This window comes from Malaclemys terrapin, chromosome 6, assembly GCF_027887155.1.
Source record: "Malaclemys terrapin pileata isolate rMalTer1 chromosome 6, rMalTer1.hap1, whole genome shotgun sequence".
NCBI classification, from domain to species: Eukaryota; Metazoa; Chordata; order Testudines; family Emydidae; genus Malaclemys; species Malaclemys terrapin.
Genome location: NC_071510.1, coordinates 98,689,782 through 98,713,919, shown reverse-complemented (window position 1 = coordinate 98,713,919; position 24,138 = coordinate 98,689,782). Strand labels below are relative to the sequence as shown.

The following is a 24,138-nucleotide window of genomic DNA, read 5'->3' as shown; positions in this document are numbered from 1 at the left end:
TCACTGCATGAAGTGCTATGACCTGTGTGTTGTATAGGAGATCAGATTAGATGATGATCCTTTCTGGCATTAAAATTTGAGCCTTGCTTTTTGTTACTTTACCTCACTCTAAGGTTAAGAGGTGTTTGATTTAATTTTGAAATTAAGCATTTTTACGTAAATCAAACACTGTTGGAACCAGGTCTTGAGAAACCTTGGTCACCCAGAGCAAATAGCAGTCTTTATTATGAAGAGGGTGCTGAGTTGGGGTTTTCTGACAGGGGAAGGCGTGGGGCTGGGGGGAGTACAAAGTACCCAACTGCTGTTGCTCCTTTAATGGAGGCAGTGAGTGAGCAGATCAGTCTCTGGAGCCAGTTCTTTTGGAGGATGGGAAGACCCTAGAAGGAATAGAGCAGCGCTGACACTATATTTGTCACCGAATGGAAGGGGAAGGCAGGAAGAAGTGTGGCCCCAGGGTAACTTCTCTCTTACCAGAATGGGACTGGTGGGTTGGGGACCGGCAAAGAGCAGGATTATCTCTGGCCTGCTGCATCTCTAAGAGGAAGGATGCAGGTGAGGAGGAGTGCAGGAGGCAGAGGGCCCTGTGGCATGTCCAGGAGAGCAATGAGAATAGAGGTTGCAAGGCTCTCCTGCTGCTAAGAGATGGTGATGGACAGAACTGATTTTTAGGTATGGAATTGGTGAGTGAAGATGTGCTGATGGAAATGAAATATATAGCTTTTGGAGAGTGGTGACAGGGGTAGTACTCACTCAATTTGTTAGGGTTGGTCCTAGAGTAGATTGTTAGGTCAGTCTTTTTCAGGCTATTTAAACATGTATTGACATGCTTACAGAGCCACGCAGACTGCTTAAAAGTATTTCAACCAATTGTGCGATGAATGCACATTTAATCTTTTTTCCAAGAAGCTTGAATTTATTTACATTTGTTTTGTGTTGTATCTTGATCTTTTAACAGCCTGAGAAAATTGCTAAGTGTCTAAAAATGAGGTGGCTTAAGTCTTAATATTCTGAATAATAGACACTTGCAGGTATTCATTATTGGTATAATCTGACATTTTCATTAAGGCTCTGTCAAAGCATCTAATATTAGTATTCAACAATGAGTGTCCTCAAAATCAGCTTTGTTCAGCAAGAGGAAACAATCTTTTTCCTGGCAGATCAGAAGTACAAATCATGCTTAGCAAGAGGAAAGGTGTATTTCTAACCAACAAAGAGTGAATCATATTTCTGGGGGTGGGGGTGTTCGTTTTTGTTGTAACTACTTTAGAAACTAGGACTCAAAATTTTTCATTTTGTTAGCTTATTCCTCTTTCTTTTGGAATGTACTGAGTATCTCCAGGCCCATTTCCATTAGAGCAAGTTGCTTGTTTTATTGTGCTGATGAGTTTTAACTGGCAGAAGATTGATTTACTCAGTCCCCAGTTGACGTTTAATGCCAGTCTTCAGTTCTGAAGCTGCTATTCTTTCTGATGTTGGAAAGATGTCCAAAGTAGTGTGGACTGTTTGTATTTACTTACATACATAATAGTTGGTATGCTTATTCAGTGCTGGAACAGACTGTATCAGAGCTGGTAGTATTGCTGTGAGAGCAGAGTTAAATTCTGTCTAATATGGTTGGAACTATATCTCTGTGGATAAAGAATTTTTTTCCACCACCGTGCAGCCTGCTAACTAAACTGTACTTTAAATGCCTCCAATTCATATATGTAGTTCATAGCACAGTTTTTTGCAGCTGGCTGACACCAGTTTGCAACTCCTAGGTGTGCCTCCTTCAATTAGCTAGATGGACATTAGCAGAGCCAATCTGACACTTCAATGCCCTATGTTTTAGCATTTGCTTCCTGTCCTCTGCAATTCCTGGTTCCTTTCTCCACCAGCAAAGATACTCCGGGGCGTTTTTTTTCCCCTCAGTAGTGGGGTTGGCAGGAGAGAAGCCAGGAGGGTTCCCCCTGTTTTCTGACTCTTGCCATGAGCTAGGGAAACGTGGAGTGCCATCAGAATTTCCCAGGATTTGCTAACACTCTTTGTCAAAAATAAACCTACCTAAACAGCCATATCCATATCAAAGCTGCCCCAGACACACCAACCCCCTATGTGAAGGGAGATTCAGAGGTTTTCGTGGACCACCTCCTCTTTTAACACTCCTATTGTACAGTTTTTAATTTCTGTGAAATTGCAAGAGGAACTCCATAGTCCACAGCTTGAGACCATAATTCTACCCTATTGCTGTCACCTTTTAGTATAGTTGGATAGGGAGGGCATGTGAATCTAATGGATGACTTCACTGGAAACATTCGATTTGGCAGTGAAGAGGTACATTTTTCTTTAAAATAGGTGGTAGTAAAGCCTCAGACAGGAGTGGATAAACTTTATATAATGTTGTGGTAAAGTCTCAGAGGTGTTACTCCTCCATTAGCTTTCAGAACATATCTCTTTTGAGTTCAAGGTTTTTCTCATACCCCCCCTCTAGAGGTTTGTTTCATAAGTCCCTCTTGAACTAAATAGTGCTTGAAATGGATCTTTTTGGAGCCTGCTAATGCTTCTTGCAATGTTGGCCAAAGTGACTATTTTTTACAAACCCAGAGGGGTTTCTCTTTTGGGTTATTCAGGGTCTGGTCACCCAAGATGGCCATTCTTGCCATATCCTACATCCATGTGAGCTGTCATGAATTGTTGTAATCATCACGAGATTCCTTAGGGAAAACTAGGGGTAGATTGGAAAAGAGACAGTAGGAAAAAAGAACATCGCAAGAGGAAAGCGACCTCTTGGAACAGCGATAAAGACTCCCGTGGCACCTTGTAGACTAACAGACGTGTTGGAGCATAAGTTTTTGTGGGTGAATACCCACTTGGTCAGACGCATGTAGTGGAAATTACCTCTTGGAACAGGTATCTTCAGAACCTTAAGCCAGCAGTAAAAAGAATTTACTGATCTGTTTCAAGGGCTGGTGACTCGCAGTCGAGTCTTTTAGTCAAAATTCTGCTAGTGCTTTTATGCACCGACCACGTGTTCTGGCATTGCTCTCAAGGATATCATGTCTGCAGACTCTTCCTTGGCAACAGTTTGAAACGAGCCATTACTGGGTCAGCCCCATAGACTTGACTCTCACCATCAAGTCATCAGGTCTCCATAGTCCTGAGCATAGCTGCTCAGGCTCTTCACCATTGCCTGTGACGTCACTGTGAACAGTCTTGGGGACTGGCCAGAGAAGTGGGGTCTGCCATTCCAACAGTTTTAAGTGGCCAGTTCTTAGTGCCTGAGGCAATGAATCCCAGACAATCTTCAGACAATCCCAGAGTGGACAAAAGAGATTGTGTAGAACATCTACGCCAGAATCCTGGCATTCTCAGAGAGGTTGTAGGGTGGCTTTTCAAAGCCTTACCACATAGGATTGTGTGGCCTTGACTACAGGGTTTAATACTTACCGCAATTAGAAGGAGAGGGCAGCAGAGCCTCATTGGCCACCTTCAAAAAGGAAAGTGTTACTGGCAGGTGTCCCAGAAAGGCTGAGGTCTCTATAGTGCTGCGCTAGTAATTCAATCCAATTAAGAGTCATTTGAGAATAGATTCTTCCACCTTAAAAACGATCAGGACTCAATTGAGGGAATTGACAGGCCTCAAAAAGGAAGGTGCAGTTTCCCTACCTGCTGGGTAACCATGCCTCAGCGACTCAGGAGGAGACAATCCCCCCATGGTCCATGGACTTTGCTGCTTACAACCTCAAGAGTCTGACTCAGCTTAAGGAGAACACTTAAATGAGTCATAGTTACACTTGCTTTGTAAACAAAGCAAGCCATCCCAACTTTCTGTTCCTAAAGGCTGAATGAATGATCAGGAGCCTTCTCTAGGTTAGAGAAATCTGGCATGTTTCTCCCAAACACCAGACCTCTGAATGAGAGAACGGGATCATTCATTACCTGAGAGACACATGCTATTCCATGCTGCCTTCTCCCAAGTACAGTACATACCATGATGCTCAAGCACACACCTGCCTTCTTTCTCTCTTCACCCCCAAAATTGTACATTCTCCAGTGTCCCCATTAGAGTAGGTGAAGGGAAGAACTGGGTGGTGTGCATAGAGAATCCTGGAGGGATGTTCTGTGTTAGGACCTGGGCCTGAATCACTCAGACCTCGGGATCCTGGAGAGGAACACAGGAAAGAGAAATTTTACCTAACCTCCCCCCACCCCCCAAAGTCACTCCCTTTCCCAACAAAACAAAGAAGGAACAAAAAATGAAAATGAAGACCTTGAAACAATAAGGAGATTGGTTGGCACTGTTTCAGAGCAAAATCAAAGGTGGCAGTGCTGGAAATAAAGTTGAATAAACAAATTGTTAAAAAAAAAATTAAGGTTGCAAAGTACACTTAACTTAGGAACAGCCAAAATTAAGGTTGTCCACGCACTGTTTCCCTCTCCTCCCTTTTTTGTGCATAGGCATTAGCAGAGGCTTGCCCAACTTCCCATAGGAAGTCTGTGGCAGAATTAAGTGTAGAACTCTGCTCTCATTGGCCCTAATCCAATACTTTAGACACAAGAGAACATGCTTTCTCTTACAGTCCTCTGCTTTATTCGTTGTTCATTCTGTGCACTGAATGAGGCAGGGATCCTTTTGAACAATTGGTATGTGATCATTTACATAAGCACTGTGTCACATTGCCTGCATGCAAAATGGCTGAATTAAGGATGCGCTGGTAACCTTTATTTTGGCTTGAATGGTTGACTTGGCAAATTCTTTTAATGTAGTTTTTTATATTTGATTTCCTAGATGGATGGTGTATATGTTTTTTGTTTTGTTTTAAGTATACTGGGAAAACAAACTCCATCATGTTGAATCATATTTGGTTCTGGATGGATTATCCACTAAGTTAAAAGATAGGACCTCCAGTTCCATGGCATACTTTCATCATTTGAGTAACTGGTGGTGGTGGTAGTAGTAGTATGCCCTGTTGTAGGTAGTTGCCCTATATGTGGATCAGCAACTTGAGTGGGATGCAAAACACACATGCATAACTGTTTGCTAGACGGTATAGGAATATTTGGAATCAAGAATTTCTTGACTACAGTAGTGTGAGCTAGTAGTTATGGATACCATAGTTAAGCACAGACATGACCCATTCATTCTAAAAGACAGTGAGGTTAAGTGAGACTTGCCATATTAGAGATCTGGGGTCTAGTCCCCGCTCTGCCAGAAGTGACTTTGTTAAACCTCTGTGCCCTCTCATCTTATAAATAAATGTATGCTATTTGTTTGCCACCGGGCAAGACTTCATACCCATGCCATAACGATTACCAAGTACTAACACCAGTCTGGAGAAGCTCTGACCTGAACTCATGCTCTTCTGGTTTCCAACCCTGTGAATCTTCCTCTGTGCCAAAGTGGGAGATGGTTGCTGCATTTCTTCTTTCTTCTCCACCCTCTTCCCCAGAAAAAATCCCCCAAACCCTCCAGAGGTATAGCTCTGCTTTGCCTGCCGCAGGCTCAGTGGTGATTTGGAGCATGTTCAATGCAGGTGGTAACTAGGGTACACTGTGGGTTGAAGCATGTTCAGTGCAAATGTCATGTTTGGTAGTAAGATGCTCAAGCTTTACTGCATGTGATAGTTTTCATGGGATAGCAAAAAGTGCTCCTCTGACACCAGGACTATTCCCCTGCTAAATTTCAGGTTTCCACTCTAAAGCAGGGGTCTGCAACCTTTGAGAAGTGATGTGCCAAGTCTTCGTTTTATTTACTGTAATTTAAGGTTTTGCGTGCCAGTAATACATTTCACGTTTACAGGGGCCGGCGGACAGAACTCCAGACTGGCAGCGGGCTGAGTGGGGCTGGCAGTGGGCTAAGCCGCTGGCCCTACTCAGCCCGCTGCCGGCCTGGGGTTCCGTTCATCCAGGCAGCGGGCTGAGCGGGGCTGGTGGCCGGGACCCTGGCTGGCAGCAGGGTGCCACTAAAAATCATCTCATGCGCTGCCTTTGGCACGTGTGCCACAGGTTGACCCGACCTCTGCTCTAAAGCACGGAAGAACGGGAGCTCTTAAAAAAAAACAAACAAAAAAAAAAAACCTAAAAAAACTACACCTGTTTGAACAGGGGAGTGCACAACGGGTGATGATATAATTGGCAAAGCTACCTAATATCACTTTCAGAAGTGACAGGAGTTTTCAATGAAACATTAAAAATAAATAAACAAAAGTCCTGAGGCAGAGAGCAGCTGTGGAAAAGTCTAGTCAAATGGTTAAACTTTGATAAACTTTTAAGCAACAGAAAGGGAGGACTTAAAATGGAAACTGGTAATTATAACCACAGCATTGCTATAAACTCCTCTTCTAGTATTGGATCTCCAGGACCAGAGTTGGTCTGTTAGCAGGTGCAGAGACAGCTGCTGACTCTTTGCCATAGCTGCTGGAAGTGCGAAGGTTTAGCTTCTCCTTCCAGCACATTCATGGCTCCTTATGCTAGTCAGAACCTTTCAGAACAAGCAAAAGAAGAATCCAGATATACCCATGATATATATTGTTCTTATTATGTGTACATGCCAAGATGGGGAACTGTTTAAAGTATTTTGAGATAGGTAAAGCAATCCACAGGCCTTTTACTTGTTTGTAAGGAGTTTTGCCATGTGAACTCTGAAGTGTGTGACTTAAAACTGGATGACTAGTGTATGCTGTAGAAGGTTGCAGCTTGGTCTGGTTCCATCAAACTGATGCAAGTTGCAACGGTAAAATTCTCAATGAAGACACACCCACTGAATTGCATATGAGTTGCACTATTGCTAGATTGCTGGGCCCAGAACTTTCTATTTAGTAACCATTTGGTCATTTTTTTTTCCCCGTTCTGTGTCTTCATGTCCACTCAAAGATCTTGTTGCCCCGTTTACGTAGTCCTCCCACTCTTGCATCTTTTAGCCCCCCCCCCTCCCTTCACCTGGAATGACTTCTGTTACGATGCACTAAGCATCCAACACAGTCCTCCTTCAGATCTCTCTTAAAAGTTCAGTAATTTTTTTTCTGACCACCTGCATTTATATATTCTTGCCCTATCATAAATATCAGAATTTAAAACTTTAACAACCTGTTCCTCACATTCTTTTGTTTACATATTAGTTTCTTTAAAAAAAAGAAAATCTACTTATGACCTGAGACAGCAAGAAGTCATACAAACTGCTTTGGAGCTGTCTTTTTAATACAAGATCAGGGTTTGTGTATTTCTAAGAGAAAGGACCTTATTTTGTAGAAAGGTGATCATTTAGGAACATAAGCAAAACAATTTTCCAGTTTCTGCTTTTGATTCCTTAACACTGTTTCCATGCTTCCTCAGCAAGAAAGCATCATGAGTATAGGCATGTAACTGCAGCAGAGTATTAGGATCGTTAGATTTTTAGGTTTGTGAACTTGGAGTGTATTCCTATTAATGGTTCTAAAGCTGGGACATGCATTGTTGAATCTTGTTTCTTGAATAAATTCTACAGACACAGCAGGGTTTGTTTACCTTCTAATGTAAATGAGTGCCAAAAAAAAAAAAAGATGCACAAGCCGCAAATGTGTCTCCTGGTATGAGAGTAGCAAGATAATTCCCTGACCAACCAACTCCCCCCCAAGGTGCTACTTTTCTGTGTGCGCGCACGTGCTCTAGAAAATTTTGAGGGCTCTTGAAAAGAACATTGACACACACGAATGAAGTACAGTCATATCTTATAGCTATCCATGCCATCTACCATATAATAGAAGTTCCCCCAATAAAAATCAGATTATTCTGCTATGTAATGTGCACATTCATGTACTTTTCAATATTCTGCATGCAAACAGGACCAAGTACAGAAAAATTGTTTATAGGTGTCCAGCTCCCAACAACCAACGCATAGGTAGGTATAATTTTAGGCCTCACAATCTCAAAATGTGTCTAAGCAAATACACTGCATATACACTTGCATAGGCAAGCATCTCATACTTTTTTCAATTTATTTATAATATATTCCAATATACTTCATTTGCAGCAAGAAACATAATACATTGTTGTTGAAATTTGAGCTAGTTAAGACAATGGATTTTCAGTGAATTGATGAAAACCTTACACTTGGCTTCATAAGTTTTCACAGCTGAATCTTTTTTTCATGTGTATTTAATGCCCCACCTCTACGTTCTTATTTTCTTTAAGGTGGCCTATGTAACTGCCAACTTAATTTTGTAAATGCAGCTTGAATATTAATACACATTGTTAGCTCAAAAATAATTCCCCTGAAAATCAGTAGCTGATTAAAAAGTTCAGATAGAATTTTTAAATTATAATAAAAACAGAAAACAAATTAAGAAGCAACTCAGTGTAAATTTTGTCATTGATTTGCACTCTAAGTAGAAAGCTCTGAGATGATGACGAGTGTTGTGCCCTGTCAGCTAAGGGGACAGGTTTTGTATTTGAATGACTAATGGAGGAAGGATAATGAGGAAAATTCAGAGTTAGGCGAGCAGAAAGCATTACTATGAATTTCGTGCCTTCTTCCACTGCCACTTAGAACAAAGTCAAAATAACTTTCCGATAATGAAGTTGATAGAATCCACTGTATAAAACTTTATATATTCTACAATCAAAAGAAATGAGTTTTTTTTTTTTAATTATGGCTTAGGTTGTTGAATTTTACTGTTCAGGAGATATATTTATAAAATGCAAGTGGGGCAGTACAAACAAGTTAGAATTATCCCATAAAAAGTAAAGGGTAAGCCATCCTCCTTTAATTAATGTGGTCTTAACTTCAAAAGAACATTGCTGTTTAAACATAAACTTTAGTTTAAAGGGATGTACTCAACTTGAAAATTACGTTTTTATGAAATATTTCTGCCTACTGTACTTATAAGTACGTGTAATATTACTATAACTGAAGGGAATTAGTGAAAGTATTGATCTTCATTTGTCTGTGTATATGAGCACCTTGTGTCTAGTTAGTTTAGCTGTTCAGCTTCAATAGTCAGGTTCTCCCTTGCTGACAAATCCCTTACAAATATAAATAGGGAAGCAGCAAAACTCTTAATATTTTTCTTTAAAAAAATTATTTTAAAAAGTTTTAGGGTTTACTATTTAAAGTGTTCTGTCTGAAATTACATTTTTAAAAGAAGTCAATTAAACTGATGTTAATATTCCTTTAAATATTTAAAAGTAAAACTCTTTATACAATTAATCTGGTATCAAATCAGAAGGAAAACTTGATTTTAATTTCTAGGATTCATGAAGGGGCCATTAGATCATTTAGTCTGACCTGTATATCAAAGCAATTAAATTTCACCATAATCCCTGTATTAATGTCAATAACTTGATTGGCTAAAGCATATCTAGAAAGGCTTTCAGCCTTGGTGATATCAAGAGATGATGAATCTACTACTCCCTTTTGGAGTTTGTTCCAATGGATAATTGCCCTAACTGTTTAAAAACTTGTCTCTATCCTCTCTCCCCCCCCCCCCCCCCCCCATTTGACTATGTCTAGCTTCAGCTTCCAGCTTGTTACAATATAGTGTGCTATAGTGGAAAGAAGTGTATTCCAGTGAAGGAACTTGATTACAGTTTAAGTAATCTCTATCTTTTTTTATAAGCTAAACATACTGAGTTCTTTAAGTCTCTCAGACCGGATGTACACTGCAAAGTTTTGTTAACATAGCGGTGTTGGTCAGGCTTGTGTGAAAACACATTCCCCAGCAGGCATATCTATGCCAGCAAAACAGCTAGTTTAGACGTAGCTGTGCGGATGGAAGAGTGCTTCTGTTAGCATAGACCAGGGGTCGGCAACCTATGGCACACTGCCTGCCGGTGAGAGGAGGCGGGGCGGAGGGGCCGGAAAGCGCCACGCTGGGGGAAGAAGCAGGGGAGGAGGGAAGCTTGGCTGCGGCAGGACCAAGCTTCTGCCTCCTGCCCCGGCAGGGGAGAGCAGTGTGTTTGTGGGGGTCCTGGCCCCCCGCCCCACTCAGCCCACCGCTCTCCCCTGCGGGGGCAGGAGGCAGAAGCTTGGTCCTGTGGCAGCCAAGTTTCCCCCCTCCCCTGCTTTTTCCAACAGCTTGGTGCATTCTGGCCCCTCCTCCTCCCTCTCCCTGCCGGGATGGCCCTTGCAAGGGGGAGGGGGAAGAGCGGCAGGCTGCACACAGCTCCATAGAGCAGGCAGAGAGAGGTAGGGACGGGCCTGGGGGTAAGGGGTGGAACAGGGCATATTCCTCCCAGCCCCCTGCCATGAGCCACGCAGGGCAGGGGGCTGGGAGCACTCCCACGAGCCGAGCACCCCAGCCTTCTGCCCTGACCTCCCCCCAACACCCAGCCTTCTGCCCTGCACCTCCACACACATCCCAGCCCTCTGCCCTGACCTCGAGTCGCCCTGCTCAGCCCACTGCAGGTCTAGGTGAACAGAACCCCAGGCTGGCAGTGGGCTGAGCAGGCTGGCGTCATAAGATCAGCATTTTAATTTAATTTTTAAATGAAGCGTCTTAAACATTTTGAAAACCTTGTTTACTTTACATACAACAATAGTTTAGTTATATAATATAGACTTATAGAGAGAGACCTTCTAAAAAACGTTAGCATGTATTACCGGCATGCGAAACCTTAAATTAAAGAGAATAAATGAAGATTTGGCACACCGCTTCTGAAAGGTTGCCTACCCCTGGCATAGACAATGTCATTCAGGGTGGTGGTTTCACTAAGGCCTGGTCTACATTAGAAGATTAGGTCAGTTTAAAAATCCACACCCCTGAGTGACATTGTTAAGCCAGCCTAAGTCCCCATATAGACACCAATAGGTCAATGGAACAATTCTTCTATCAACCTAGCTTCTCAGGAAGGTGGATTACCTACGCCAAAGGGAAAGTGCCTCCTGTTGGCATAGGTACTGTCTACACTGAAGTACTACAACTGTGTGGCTGTAGTGTTTTAAGTTTAGACAAGCCCTAAAATGACAGAAAAATGCCTTCCATTGGTATAAGCCGCGTATACCCTGGGGGCCTCTGCCAGTATAGCTATACCAACAAAGTATTTGTAGTGTAGAGAAGGCCTCACTTTAAGGCATTTTTCCAGCCTCCGTATCAATTTAGTCTCTTCTATTAATCCTCTCCAATTTTCAACATCCTTTTCTCATGTCATAGTTTTAACTGTATGCAGTATTCTAGTATTGGCCTCACCAATGCCATATACAAAGGTAAAATCACTTCCTGTTCCTACTTCCCTGTTTTTATATCCAAGGATCATGTTACTCCTATGTGCCCCAGCATGGATCTGGGACCTCATATTCAATTACACGTCCACTGTGACCCGTGGCTCCTTTTCAGAATGTCTGCTTTCCAGGGTACAGTCGCTCTATTGTTGGTATTACCTGCATTCCTTGTTCCTGAATGTGTAATTTTGCATTTGGCTGTATTTGTTTGAATAGGCCAAGTTTACCAAGTGATTCAGAGTGCTTTGACTAGCCTGTCCTCATTATTTACCAATCTGCCAATATTTGTCATCTGCAAATCAGCAGTGACTTTTAGATTTACCTTCAGATGATCTGATGATGAAAATGTTGACTAGAACCAGGTCTAGTACCAGTCTCTGTGGAATCTCACTAGAAACACTCCCATCCAGTTGTTCTTCCTTACCCAGCTTGTTTCAAATGAACATTTTTCAGTATATACTAGCACAGGTGGCTGAGATATCATCCTTCCTCTGAGGTGGTCTTTATGCTTATGCACAATTCTGGGAGTAAGGAGATCTAATTTAGATTCTGTTCCCAGCATCTCCACAAAACTCTCATCTGACCTCTAATTCATGTAATTCTTCTGTGCCTCGTTTCTTTTTATTTTAAACAGCTGAGAAAAAATAAAACATACTTGTCTGCTTTACACAAATGTTGTAAGGTGTCATGTTTTCTACAGTACTTCTGATATTCTTGAAAGGGGAAGGTGCTTTAGAAATGCAAATAACTGTCAATTTTACCTAAAGCTTTGTTTTCAGGTACTTTAAGTGGTAAAAAATGCTTCCTACTATAAAAACTCATCTGATGTTGACTCACCACAATGGGTTCAGCTTTAAGGGAAAACAAATTTTCTCATTTTAAATGACAGGATTGTTCAGTTTTTGGGTTCTGGTAGTGGATTATGTAAATCTTTATGTAAAATCTGTTTTAGACTTTACATCATATGGAAACCAGCTGTTCATTATCTCTGTCTGACTATTCATACTATACTTATCACTGAAAATATTCGCTGTCTAAAAATTAGAGGACTGACTCTTGTTTAGTGTTGCTCTAGGACCTGACAGTTTATATCCTTTGCACATGTGAGCATTGTGGCTGGTTTTTTTATTGTGCACTATAATAAGCCCCATTTATTAAAATGGACCAACTTCTCTGTTGCTGTAAAATGTCTTTGTTCAGAGTTACTACTTAATTGAGTATTCAGATACATTTATAGGTCATGCATGTAGAAAACTTTGTTATAGTTTCTTCCTTAAGTTGATTAAAATTAATTTTACTCTCTTAACATAGAGGTGGAAGTGATACATAAATTAAAAAAATAATTATCTGCCAGGCTTTCTCCAAGTCATGATAAAACAGTTATGCATGCTATTTAAATATAATTTTTTGTTCTTGGGCCCTGATTTTTTTTTTTTACAACTGCAAGCAAAATATGAATGTATATGCAGTTATAAAACTTCCCCAGTCTCAGTCAACAATTCCATGATCAGATTAATTTAACTATTTTAATCTTGCATTTAAATCACCTTGCTTGATCAGTAAATCAGTCCTCACAGAGAGAGCCACAAAACGTCATTCATGGTGATCTAGCCAGTGCTACAGCCACCTGCTGGCCAGGCCGTCACTAGCACTGGACCCCCGATCGATCGGCATAGCACTCCACAGCACAGAACCCTTGAGCTCAAGTGATACGCCAGCCTCAGCTTCCCAAGTATCTGGGATTACAGGCACATGCCACCATGCCTGGAGGTTTAAATAGCTTAAATAAATGTAAATGTTAATACAAGTATTATATTAGGGGTGATCTGGGCAGTTATACATAACAACTTTGATATACAACTTGACCTAATCTAGGCAATAAGTGACTGTGGTTTTGTTTTTTGTTGGCATATGATTTGAGGTTGCATTTTTAGCAAATTCAACTAGATTATTAATCAAAGGCCCAAGAAACCTTTTTTTTTTTTTTTTTGGCATGTAGTGAAAAGAATGAAATTTGGGGGGGGTGTCTCAGGCATCATGTTAATATCTCCATAACCCACACTTTTAGTTTACCTCAGAAAGTAGCTATTTAGTCTGCGGGCCTAATACATATGTCTGATCATCAGGTGTCACAAGCAGTAGCTGATGTACTGTATTACATATACAGAAGAGACATAAAAATGTTAGCATACACTTAGTTTTGTATTCCTAACAGACCATAAGCATTTCCAAAGTAACTTACTGTAAACTTGTAGATAGGAATTCACATTTTCCTGATTTCATTGCACTTCTGCGTTGGGCTGCTTTATTGTCTTATGTTCATGTGACCGTGAAAGACTTTATTGGAAACAATTCTTCCATCTGCAGTCAGTTAAAATTAGGCAGATCTAGTGCCACATGATTAAACACAGGAAAAATGTTGTTTTGATACCTAAAATGCAATTGCATCTGTATTGTATATCATTCCTTTCCTCTTCTGTCACTTCACACACTAATGTAACACTTTTTTTTTTTTTTTTTAAATGAAGATAGCTAACTATGTTCTCACCGTATTTGTGTTTCCGTTTGGTTTTTAGAGTGTAAGTTCCCTGGAGTAGAGATCTTTATTTGACCCTGACCTTATGTTATGAAATAAGCCTTTCTGAAATTCAATGATCAGCCTACCTGGAGTGAGGAAGCTAGGGAGAGATGATGTTCCTTTTAGTGGTGTCTGGTGGGAGAAGCAAATTATTTCCTTGTTTGTCAAATGATATGCATTGAGTTCTTGACAAATTATATTTGTTGTGTTGGCAAATTTTAATCTTTTTGTATTGGTTCATTTATAAACAAAATACTTGGCAAAATACTTCATTAATGCAGTTAGGGTTTCCTGGTGACAGCCTGTGGCCTTCCAGAACAGTGACTTTAGCAAAACACAAACTTCAGAAAACCAGGAAATACAAAGTTATTTGCCATTTAGTTTCTTAGGTTTGTTTTTTTTAAACAGAAGGAGAACTTGTTAGTAGGAGTTGTAGATAACATGCAGTTGAGTGGATTACTGAGCCTGGCCCTATAGCCATTTCCCCCTTCTGCTCAGCCCCAATAACCAGCCCTGCCTCATCCAGTCTGGCAGTTATCCCAGCTGGCCCCCCACCACACTATTTTATCTAATCCTCCTCCTCCTCCTCCTCCTCCTCTCCCCGGTATATGTGGTGGTGTACCCAGATTTCCAGCTGGATCAGGCCTTGGAATCAGGCTTTCCCTTTTAAGAGCTACCACAATTTTCTGAAAATGAGCTGTATTCTGTGCCCTACTTGGCAAGTCTGTATTTGCCCCTCCCCCCACCTCCCATACTCTTGGTGGGTGTAGCACACAGCTCTTCATATCCATCAGCAGCATAGGAGGCTCAGAGAGGTGTGAAGTGGGTTTTCCGTATGAATGAGGACTCCTCAAAGAGATGAATACAGCCTGAAACAATAGTTCTCAGATGTGTAACTGCTCCATTCATGTCAGAGGGTATGGCTGCACTTGCAGATGTAGGCCTTGGCTACACTCAGGACTTCCCAGCACTGCCGCGGCAGCGCTGTGAAGCGCGAATGTAGTCGCGCCGCCAGCGCTGCGAGAGCTCTCTTGCAGCGCTGTATGTACTCCACCTCTCCGAAGGGTATAGCTTGCAGCACTGCAAGCGAGCGTGCAGCACTGCAGGCTCTGATTACACTGGCGCTTTACAGCGCTGCACTCGGGGGGGGGGGGGGGGGGGGGGGGAGAGGGGCGTTTTCACACCCCTGAGTATAGCCAAGGCCGTAGAGCGCAGTAGGGAAAGTGCTGCAGTCTGGTCACACTGACAGCTTCAAGCACACTGGCCGGCCACATTTGCGGCACTTGCAGCGGCATTGGGAGCAGTGCATTATGAATAGCTATCCCAGCATGCAAGTGACTGCAATGTGCTTTTCAAACAGGAGTGGGATGGGGGTGGAGTGTGACAGGGAGTGTGTTGTGTGTATGTGGGGGGAGAGAGAGAGGGTTTTTAGGGTGCTGAGTGTCAGCATGCTGTCTTGTAAGTTCAGACCCTGCTCCCCCCTGCCCCTCTCTCTCTCTCTCTCTCGCTCAAAGCAAACAGTAAATGTTTGCTTTTTCTCAGAACTGATAAGCAGCTGGCATCTCAGAAATGGGCTTTGAAAGGGCATTTCTGCACCCGATTTCACAACAACAGTGAGTGGCCACTTACGGGGATTATGGGAAGCTTCCGGAGGCTGATCACAGCGCAGTAACGCAACACCTTGTTCACACTGATGCCACAGCGCTCCGGGGGGGGGGGGGGGGGGAGTGAGCTAGGGCGCCTTCGGTTGCTTTATTGCGCTGTAACTTGCAAGTGTAGCTAAGGCCAGAGAGTGTTGCTGTTCTTCCTCCCCACACCTCACTCCAGGTGCTGTAGATTTTCTTTAAGTCATGTACGCCCAGCCCATTCTCAGTTCCGCACCTCAGGGTCAGCAGTGCTCTTGGTGCATTCTCTGAGGGCTGGTCTACACTACAAAGCTTTGTTGGCAAAAGTTATGCCGCTTTAATTAAAAGCGCTGTTGCATGTCCACACGAGATCCGTATGTCAGCGGAGTGCAAGAGCTGTTAGTGTGGATGCATCGGCACAGAGAGCAGTGCACTGTTGTAGCTATCCCACTGTGCAACTGGCCGCAGGGTCTTCGGGAAGGGTTTGCAGTGCCTAATGGGGCAGGTACAGCGTTACATGATGTAGGTTTCTTAATCCCATCCTTCCAGGTACATCCCAGTACAGGTCTGTCGCATCTTACGCTGGGGGTTACGTTCCTCAGTCAGCGTGTAAAGCGAAAATCGCATATAGTCAAAATTACATTGAGTGTAATGGCGGGCGGAGTCGCCCACACTACGGGTACAGTATTAAAATGGTTTTTCTTTTTTTGTTTTTTGTTTTTTGTTTTGTTTTTGCTGACCACGTAAAGCTGAAATCGTGCAAAGATGTGACAGACCTGTAGATTGTCAGCCGCTTTTTCAACTGCAGTGTGGGGGTGAGGGAGAGGAGAGTGGTGTGTTTGGGGCAGGGGAGAGAGCAGGCTGACTGACCTATGCTGAGGTGGGGGACACCCCCGCAGGTCAGCCCCGGGCAGTGCTCTGCGCGCACTCTCCCGAAGCAGCCTGCCCTGCCTGCCTATAGTTCTGTGGTTACCTCTGTGTTCTCCCACAGCCTCCTGAGCAGCTTGGTGAGCTCTCCATGCTGAGGAATGTCAAAGCAGCACAGCAGTCCCATCCCCCTCCTCCCCTTCCCTGCAGCAGCCGTCTGCCTGCCGTTCCTAGTGCAGGACGGAATAGGAGCATTCCTTCCACGTGAATGATTTGCTCTTTGCTCCCCAAAGGGAGCAGCATGCCCAGCTGTCAGATACTTCCCGAGCTTTGAGAGGGGAGGGGCGTATGCCTGAAGGGCAGCAGAGATCAAAACAGTGAGCAGAGCAGTCACGGCATGCGTCCTGGGGTACTGTGGGAAGCCAGTTCTGTCGACAAAACAAACAGCAGTGTCTACACTGATGCTTCGTTGCTTTAACTTTGCAGCAAAAATCTTTATGCCTCTCATTGAGGTGGTTTTATTTTATCTGCAAAACAACAGTTTTGCCGCCAAAAGTAGCTTTATAGTGTGTACATCTCTCCTGTTTTGTTGGCAAAAGGTATCTTTTGCCGACAAAACTTTGTAGTGTAGACAAGGCCTAAGCTTACGATACAGAGGGGCAGGCTTCCTAGATCCTGGCTCACATGGGAGTACAGAGCGGGGCTCAGACCCCTGCAGTAAGTGAGCAAGCTCACCCCAAACCTGGCTCACATGATGGAGGTGGGGTCAGGCACCCACAGATGGAGAGGGTCCAGGGCCCCTGCAGATCCTGATACACATGGTAGGGTAGGGAGCAGGGCTCAGACTCCCCTGGGGGACAGATTACACTTTACCTGAGAGGGATAGGGAGAGGGGCTCAGAACCCCTGCCAAAAGGCAAGCCCCTGTTCCCCCCCCCCAATGTGGCTCACATGAAGGGCCATGAGGGGGGTTAGACCCCAATAGATAGCCAGGGGTCCCCAGATCTTGGCATACGCATAGGGGGAGGGGTGAGCTGAGGCACTCCTGGAGAGGAAAGGCCCCTCCATATCCCAGCTCACATAGGGGATAGGGAGAGGGGCTTAAGACTCCCCAGATCCTGGCATGCACAAGTAGAATGTGGGGCTGACGGGTGTCCCTGTTCTTTACTTCCCCACTTACTGCCTGCCAGCCACCTGAGTCCTCCAACCCCTCACCCATCCCCAATTATCTTTTTCCCCTTGGTGAAGCCCCAAACTTCTGACCCCTATTCTGCCCCTTCCCCACTTCTCTACCTCCTAAAATGCCTCTCCCCTGCCACCAGCAATTTTCATGTCTAATTTTTTTCCCAAAATACCTTGATTACATTCTCCTAAAATTATTTTCTGTACATATATTGATATAGAATATAATAGTTTGTGGTTAGTAGTTTTAGATGTCAAAGAATAATACTCTAAATTCTGTTTTTAACTTGAAAATTAATATCCTGTCACTGTTGTACTGAATAGTGAGTAAACTCAGACGTTCATTTGGTGCCCTAATATTCCAGTGCATGAGCAAACATTCATTTAACTTTTTTTCTGTTTAAATCTCCAACAGAACATATTTAGAATGACATAAAAGATCAGTTTTTAACTAAAGCTTGCACACTCTTAGTTCCAGGACACACATCCAGCAGCTCTGTTAACCTAAGATGTTAGCACGTTGTCTTTTCTATCCCATTTCCTGATGCAGTTCAGTTATTGGCCATATGCTAGGTAGTATGCTATTGTGTCTAGTGTTTGCTTGATGTTTAGTTGTTTGTAGAGTGTAATGTGATGTAAAGCAGGATTTCCAGATCTCTGAGTTGTGATCCTGAGGGAGGAAAGTTTTTTCCATCTTTCAGCAGCCCAGTCCTAATTCTGCTCTGGCTGATTTTATTTATTTATTTATTTATATGGCCTTTGTCCTGCAACCAGAGGTTGCTATCAGCCTGCTATGCTGGGCAGTACATATTTTTTTCTAATGCAAGGTACATCTCTGGGGATCAGCAATTTTGTCTAAGCCCCAAACCTGTTCAATTTCTTGCACAAGCATTGGGACATAGCAACTGAGGCCAGGTCTACACTAGGAAATTAGATAAGTATAACTACATTGCACAAATTCACAGCAACACAGTTAAACGGACCTAGCCCCTGGTATAGACAGCAGTAGGTTGACAGGACACTTCAGTCAATCTACCTAGCCCCTCTTGGGGAGGTGGAGTACTTATACATTGGGAGAACCCCTCTTGTTGGCATAGGTAGTGTCCTCACTGCTGCAGGAACTTAGCTTTGTAAGTGTAGACAAGCCCTTAGCCACTAATTTACTAAATCAACTAAAAATATACCTATTTGTAAATACTTTTGTTCATTTTAGGAACTATCTTGAAACTTTTTTTCTCCAGTACTTTATTCAAACTCTTGTACTTTCTCACATTTGCAAATACTCAAACATTGAGTCACTTTAAATGGCAAATGTTTGAATCATGAAATAGTACAAAAATACAATTCTGTGCTCTCAATTAATACATGTTAAAGTGTGTGTTCTTTCTGTAGTTGCTAATTAGCTAATTCGGGAGTAAAAAAATACATGGGGTATGTAGTTGATTGTTATAATTTAATTTTAGTATCTCATGGTCTTTATTTGACAGTAAATTTTTGTATAATCAAAAGGAATAATCTCCACAAACTTTATATTTAACTTCTATTGAGAAAATTCTAATGAGAAGTTATTGAAAGGGTTACTCTACTGCGGTAAAATTGTAATTCTTACAAAGCCAGAGATACTTAATTCTAGAATACTTGAGTAAGGGGCCTGCCTTTTAGAAGAGCTGAGCTTCCACAATTTCCGTTGGCTCTAGTGAGAATGTTGGGTGCTTCTCAGCTCTGAATATCAAGCCACTTTATTAGATGTCTAAATATGGATTTAGAGGCTTAAAGCATTTTTCAAATCTGAGTTTCTATAATTAAGAGGAAGGATGGTCTTGAACCGGGATGTAGGAGCTGACTGTCACAGATTTCCTTTCTGACCTTGGGCAAGTTACTTGGTTTGTGTCTTACCTACTTCACAGGTGTTGGGAGAGCAGTTACTAGTGTTTGAGGAACTCTGATATTACGGGGTTGTGGGTAGATTTGTTCTTGAAAGTCGTATCAGAAAATTGAGGCATGGTTGGATATAAGACAAAATTATGCATCATACTGTTAAGATACAAGTCTAAAATGTATCAACTTTCTTTGCCAATGACAGAGACTTGCCATGAGGTGCTGAAGCCTTGTTTCACCGATTTGGAGAGACTGGACCTAAATGGCGCAGCATGACTTTGCTCCAGCCTGGCTTAATTTTCCTACTCCGCCATCATCAACAAAGGTACCTTTTCTGGAGTCCTTCTGAATATACAAGGATAGCCTAAGAAATTTTAAAAAGTAGCCTCTATTATACTTGTAAAGATATTTATTTTTAGCACCCTCTGTTGGTGTACTTGTTGTCATTATGAAGTAGCAACTTCGAGTGAAAAAGCCAGGTTTCTGGCATCACTGAAATCTACTCTAGTGTTCAGCCTTTTATATCTGAGTTTTCTCTTTCATAACAATGACTGTTGCATAGTAATCATGTGACTTCAAATTCCCCTGTTGTAAAGTCATTAAATAATTAAAAAAAAAAAAAAAGGTAAGGTGGAATGTATTCTGTGGACCTTGCACCCTTTATTTACAGGCTGCTTTCCATGTTATGGTCTTTATGCAATGTTCAATACTGGATTTAGGATGAGAACATAAAATTTAGGAACAGGAAGGTTTATTTGTCTAAATATAACCACATCTTCCACTTCTGATCCCAACTTCCAGATTTCTGTATAGGCAGCCACGTACGCAGAGCAGTCACTCAGGTAGCTCTTAGTTTGAAACCAAAAGTACAGATTAGCAAGAGGTACAGATCCAGATCTCTCACCTTCTAATTGCTTATAAACAAGATCTTTATTTAGTATTTTGTTACGGCAGATTTGAACTCTTCTCTGATGCTTTATGGTGAGCTATAGTGTCAAGGTCCTTCAGATTCCAGGACTTTCAAGCTCCTTTGGTGTCAATTAATTTCTAATTACGGTTTTTATAAAGAAAATAGATCCTCAGGAATTCAAACACCCTGGATTTGGAGAAAGTTTGATAGCGACTTTGCGGCTTGTGAACATCTCTATCTAATGCTACAAGTATGATCACTTAAACTAGATGTGTTTAGCGTAGGTTCTGTTTAAGCTCTTTCTGAAGAACCAAAGCTTTTTTCACCAGTACCTGTTGGCAGTACTTTTTTTTTTCTAGCTAATGCATCATTGTCAGAAACCTCTTTACTTAATAGCTAACCTGAGTACTAATACAAAATGCATTTAGCACTGGGAGAACCCAACACCAAGAAGTCAGGATTCTGTGAACATTGTCTGAATATGCATGATCCATGTTCCAGCTAGGCTAAATGTGACCTGACCTATTGGTGGGAGTTTCTTTTTGAGGATGATAGATTGTTATTGTCTTTCCCTCCGCCCGCACCCCCCCCCCCCAGCTGCCCCTCCCGACCTTTCTGCGCCCCCCCCCCCCCCCAAAAAAAAAAAAAAGAAACCAACAACAGTTCAGTAAAGAATTTTTTATACCTAGGCAGGAAAACTTTAATGATTTTTGCAAGACTACCATATTACTTCGTATTAAGCAACAAGCTTTCTTCTCCCATGTTGTTGAATATCAGTTTTGTTTCTCTTTGCTGAAAGAATGGAGTGCCAGATAACGTCTCAATTTTCAGATATTAACAATAGAGATCCTGATGATTACAAAACGGTTACTTTTGTCTCCAACACAAGCTTGACAGCGCGTTAGTGCCATCGTGTGGTGAAAATGTGAACTGCCTGACTTAGTATATGCACAAATTAATTTCAACAAATTAGAAACTTATTGTTTGAACTTGTATATTAAATCTTTATAGCTTTATAACTTTTTTTACATGGGACTGACCGTTTCTTTTAAATAGAAGGGCCATTAATATTTAGCCAGTTAAGGAGTTTATTGTTAAAACACACTGAAGAGTTAATTGCACAGCGAAAGGAACTTTTGAGCTATTTGGAGAAACATATTGAGTTTATATTTACTCCTTACTTGTCTTTAGATGAACCAGGTTGTCTCTCAGCCAAGCTCTATTATCTGATAACTACTGTACATTTAATAATTTGAGTAGAGGCTTGTGACTCTCATGTATATTACCACATTCTTTATTTGAATGCCAAGGGTGAAAGGCCCAATGGACAGAAAAAAATCAAATTCCTTTAACTAAGTTCAGTTAAATGCAGTATTACAAGCTCTCTGTGTGACTGTATAAATGAGACATGAAGCTGCCTTCTACAATTGCTGTGTCTGCCTGTACTGGTTATCAGTAATACAACAAATGCAGCTCCCCCTGGTGATGAAAAGATATTTCCTGGCAGGCTGTTCCAAGGTTCAGTTTATAATTCTGGAAGCGGAATAGTTTTCTTGCTTTCCCAAACATTTTTAACATTATCCCTCAGCTATGGCTTTTTATTGGTTGTAATGTTTCACCAATAAATAGGACACCTGTATTGTTTAGAGGTCACATGGGGGAGGGGAGCAGCAGAGTTCCCCTCCACTTGAGACTCCAGAATGAGGATGTACTTTTTCAGATTTTACGGTGAATGCTTGCTGGGCTTCGGTCTCGCTTACTGAGGTTTGAATACACTTGTGAGCTTTATTGGGCTCCTTAGTGGAGCTCAGATGCCCTGCTTGGCCATGGCTGCTTCTTGACTGGGGGTGGAAAAACAAAAATTGGTGGTATTCTCCCATGCCTAGCCACTTGTGGTACCAAAACAAGTAGCTACTCAGGGTAGATTATAGATCTTCATTAGGTCCTCCCTCTCCTTTCCTTTAACATTTTAGAACTATTTTTTTCAGCCTGTCTGCAGACTCTGACATCTTTGCATTGGTTACGCTTGGTTCAGGTTTTCAAGGTTTTTGGCACAACCATAACAGCTAGACCAGTGGTCCCCAACCCGTCAATCGCAATCGACTGGTCGATCCTGGGGACTCTCCCACTGATCGCGATCTTCGGTGGTGTAGCAGGGCAAGGATGGCCCTAGGGGGGACGGATGACAGGGTTTCTCGGTGCGTTGCTCCTGCCTGCAAGCACTATCCCCATAGTTCCCATTGGCTGAGAATAGGGAACTGTGACCAATGAGAGCTTTGGGGGCGGTGCCTGCAAAGAGGGGCAGCGCTCAGAGCCACATGTCCCCCAGCCACCATCCCAGAGGCCGCAGAGGGGCATTGGCCCTTTCCAGGAGTGGCGTGAGGCCAGGGTAGGCAGGCAATCTGCCTTAGCCTCGATGCGCCACCAACCGGGAGCCGCCTACAGTAAGTGCTGTCTGGCGGGAGGCCGTATCCCCAACCCTGAGCCCCCTCCTGGAACCAGCACTCCATACCACCTCCTGCACCCAGAATCCCCTTCTGTACCCCAGCCCTGACCACTCCCCTTGGAGCCAGCCCCCGTACCCCCTCCTGCCTCCAAACACTCTGCCCCAGCCCGGAGCCCCCTCCTGCACCCCTCACAGAGCTTGCATCCCTCACCCCCTCCTGCACCCCTGCCTCAGCCCAGAGCCTCCTCCCACATTGCGAACCCCTTGGCCCCAGCCCAGAGCCCGCACCCCCTCACGAACCCCAATCCCTTGCCCCAGCCTGGTGAAAGTGAGTGAGGGTGGGGGAGACCGGGGGGGGCATGGAGTGGGTGGAGATTTGGGGAAGGGACGGGGTAGATCCTGGGTTGCCCTTAAATTCAAAAAGTGATTTTGGGTGTAAAAAGGTTGGAGACCACTGAGCTAGACACTACATTTAATTGAAAGTTGATTCTGGGGAATCGAATGGTTAATACAGTGCACAAGGTAAGTGTATGGTTGTGTGGGAGGTGAATGTATGCATCTAGGTGGTTCCAAAAAAAGTTTGATCATCATTGGCTTGATTGAATTTCACTGTTTTCAGGCAAGCTTGAAGTGAGTTTTGAGAGAGTATTTTAAGGAAAACAGGGAGGAAGCATTGTAGGTGGTGTTGGGAAGGGAGTTCCAGGTTTGAATTAGAAATTTTTCTAGAAAAACTCCAAACTTCAAAACTTGGTCGTGGCTGCCTCTATTGTTTACCTGATTTAAGAAAATTAAAGCTTGTTGCCAATATTAGCAGTTTTGGATTTGAATTTCAGAAAGTTAGGCATGCAGAAATGTGGACAGTTGTGCTTCTGATTTTTAGTCAGCAAACTAGTTACTTGCACAAAAAATTACCAGTTTTGTGTGGAGCTACCCAAATTGCCTTAGAATCATAGAATATCAGGGTTGGAAAGGACCTCAGGAGGTCATCTAGTCCAACCCTCTGCTCAAAGCCGGACCAATCCCCAACTAAATCATCCCAGCCAGGGCTTTGTCAAGCCTGACCTTAAAAACCTTTAAGGGTATGTCTTCAGTGGGCAGAGATCGGTTCATTGGGGATCGATTTATCGCGTCTAGTCTAGACGTGATAAACCGATCCTCGAGCACTCTCCCGTTGACTCCTGCACTCCAGCTCGATGAGAGGCACAGGCAGAGTCGACGGGGGAGCGGCAGCAGTCGACTCACTGCGGTGAAGTCACCACAGTGAGTTGATCTAAGTACGTCGACTTCAGCTACGTTATTCACATAGCTAAAGTTGCGTAACTTAGATCGATTTCCCCCTCTTCCCCCCCACCTCCCTAGGTAATCCATTCCAGTGCTTCACCACCCTCCTAGTGAAAAAGTTTCCTAATATCCAACCTAAACCTCCCCCACTGCAACTTGAGACCATTACTCCTTGTTCTATCATCTGCTACCACTGAGA

At 42.9% G+C, this 24,138-nt stretch overlaps 1 protein-coding gene across 1 annotated transcript in view; it reads left to right on the top strand.

Moving 5' to 3' along the window:
* The window catches only part of GPBP1 (GC-rich promoter binding protein 1), a 60,933-nt gene that overhangs the window by 14,641 nt on the left and 22,154 nt on the right, over positions 1-24,138 (top strand). Inside the window, exon 4 of the mRNA XM_054032244.1 lies at positions 19,508-19,627. Within this exon, the coding sequence (XP_053888219.1) occupies positions 19,565-19,627 (63 nt within the window). The 5' untranslated portion in view covers positions 19,508-19,564. The remainder of the gene's footprint in view (positions 1-19,507; positions 19,628-24,138) is intronic.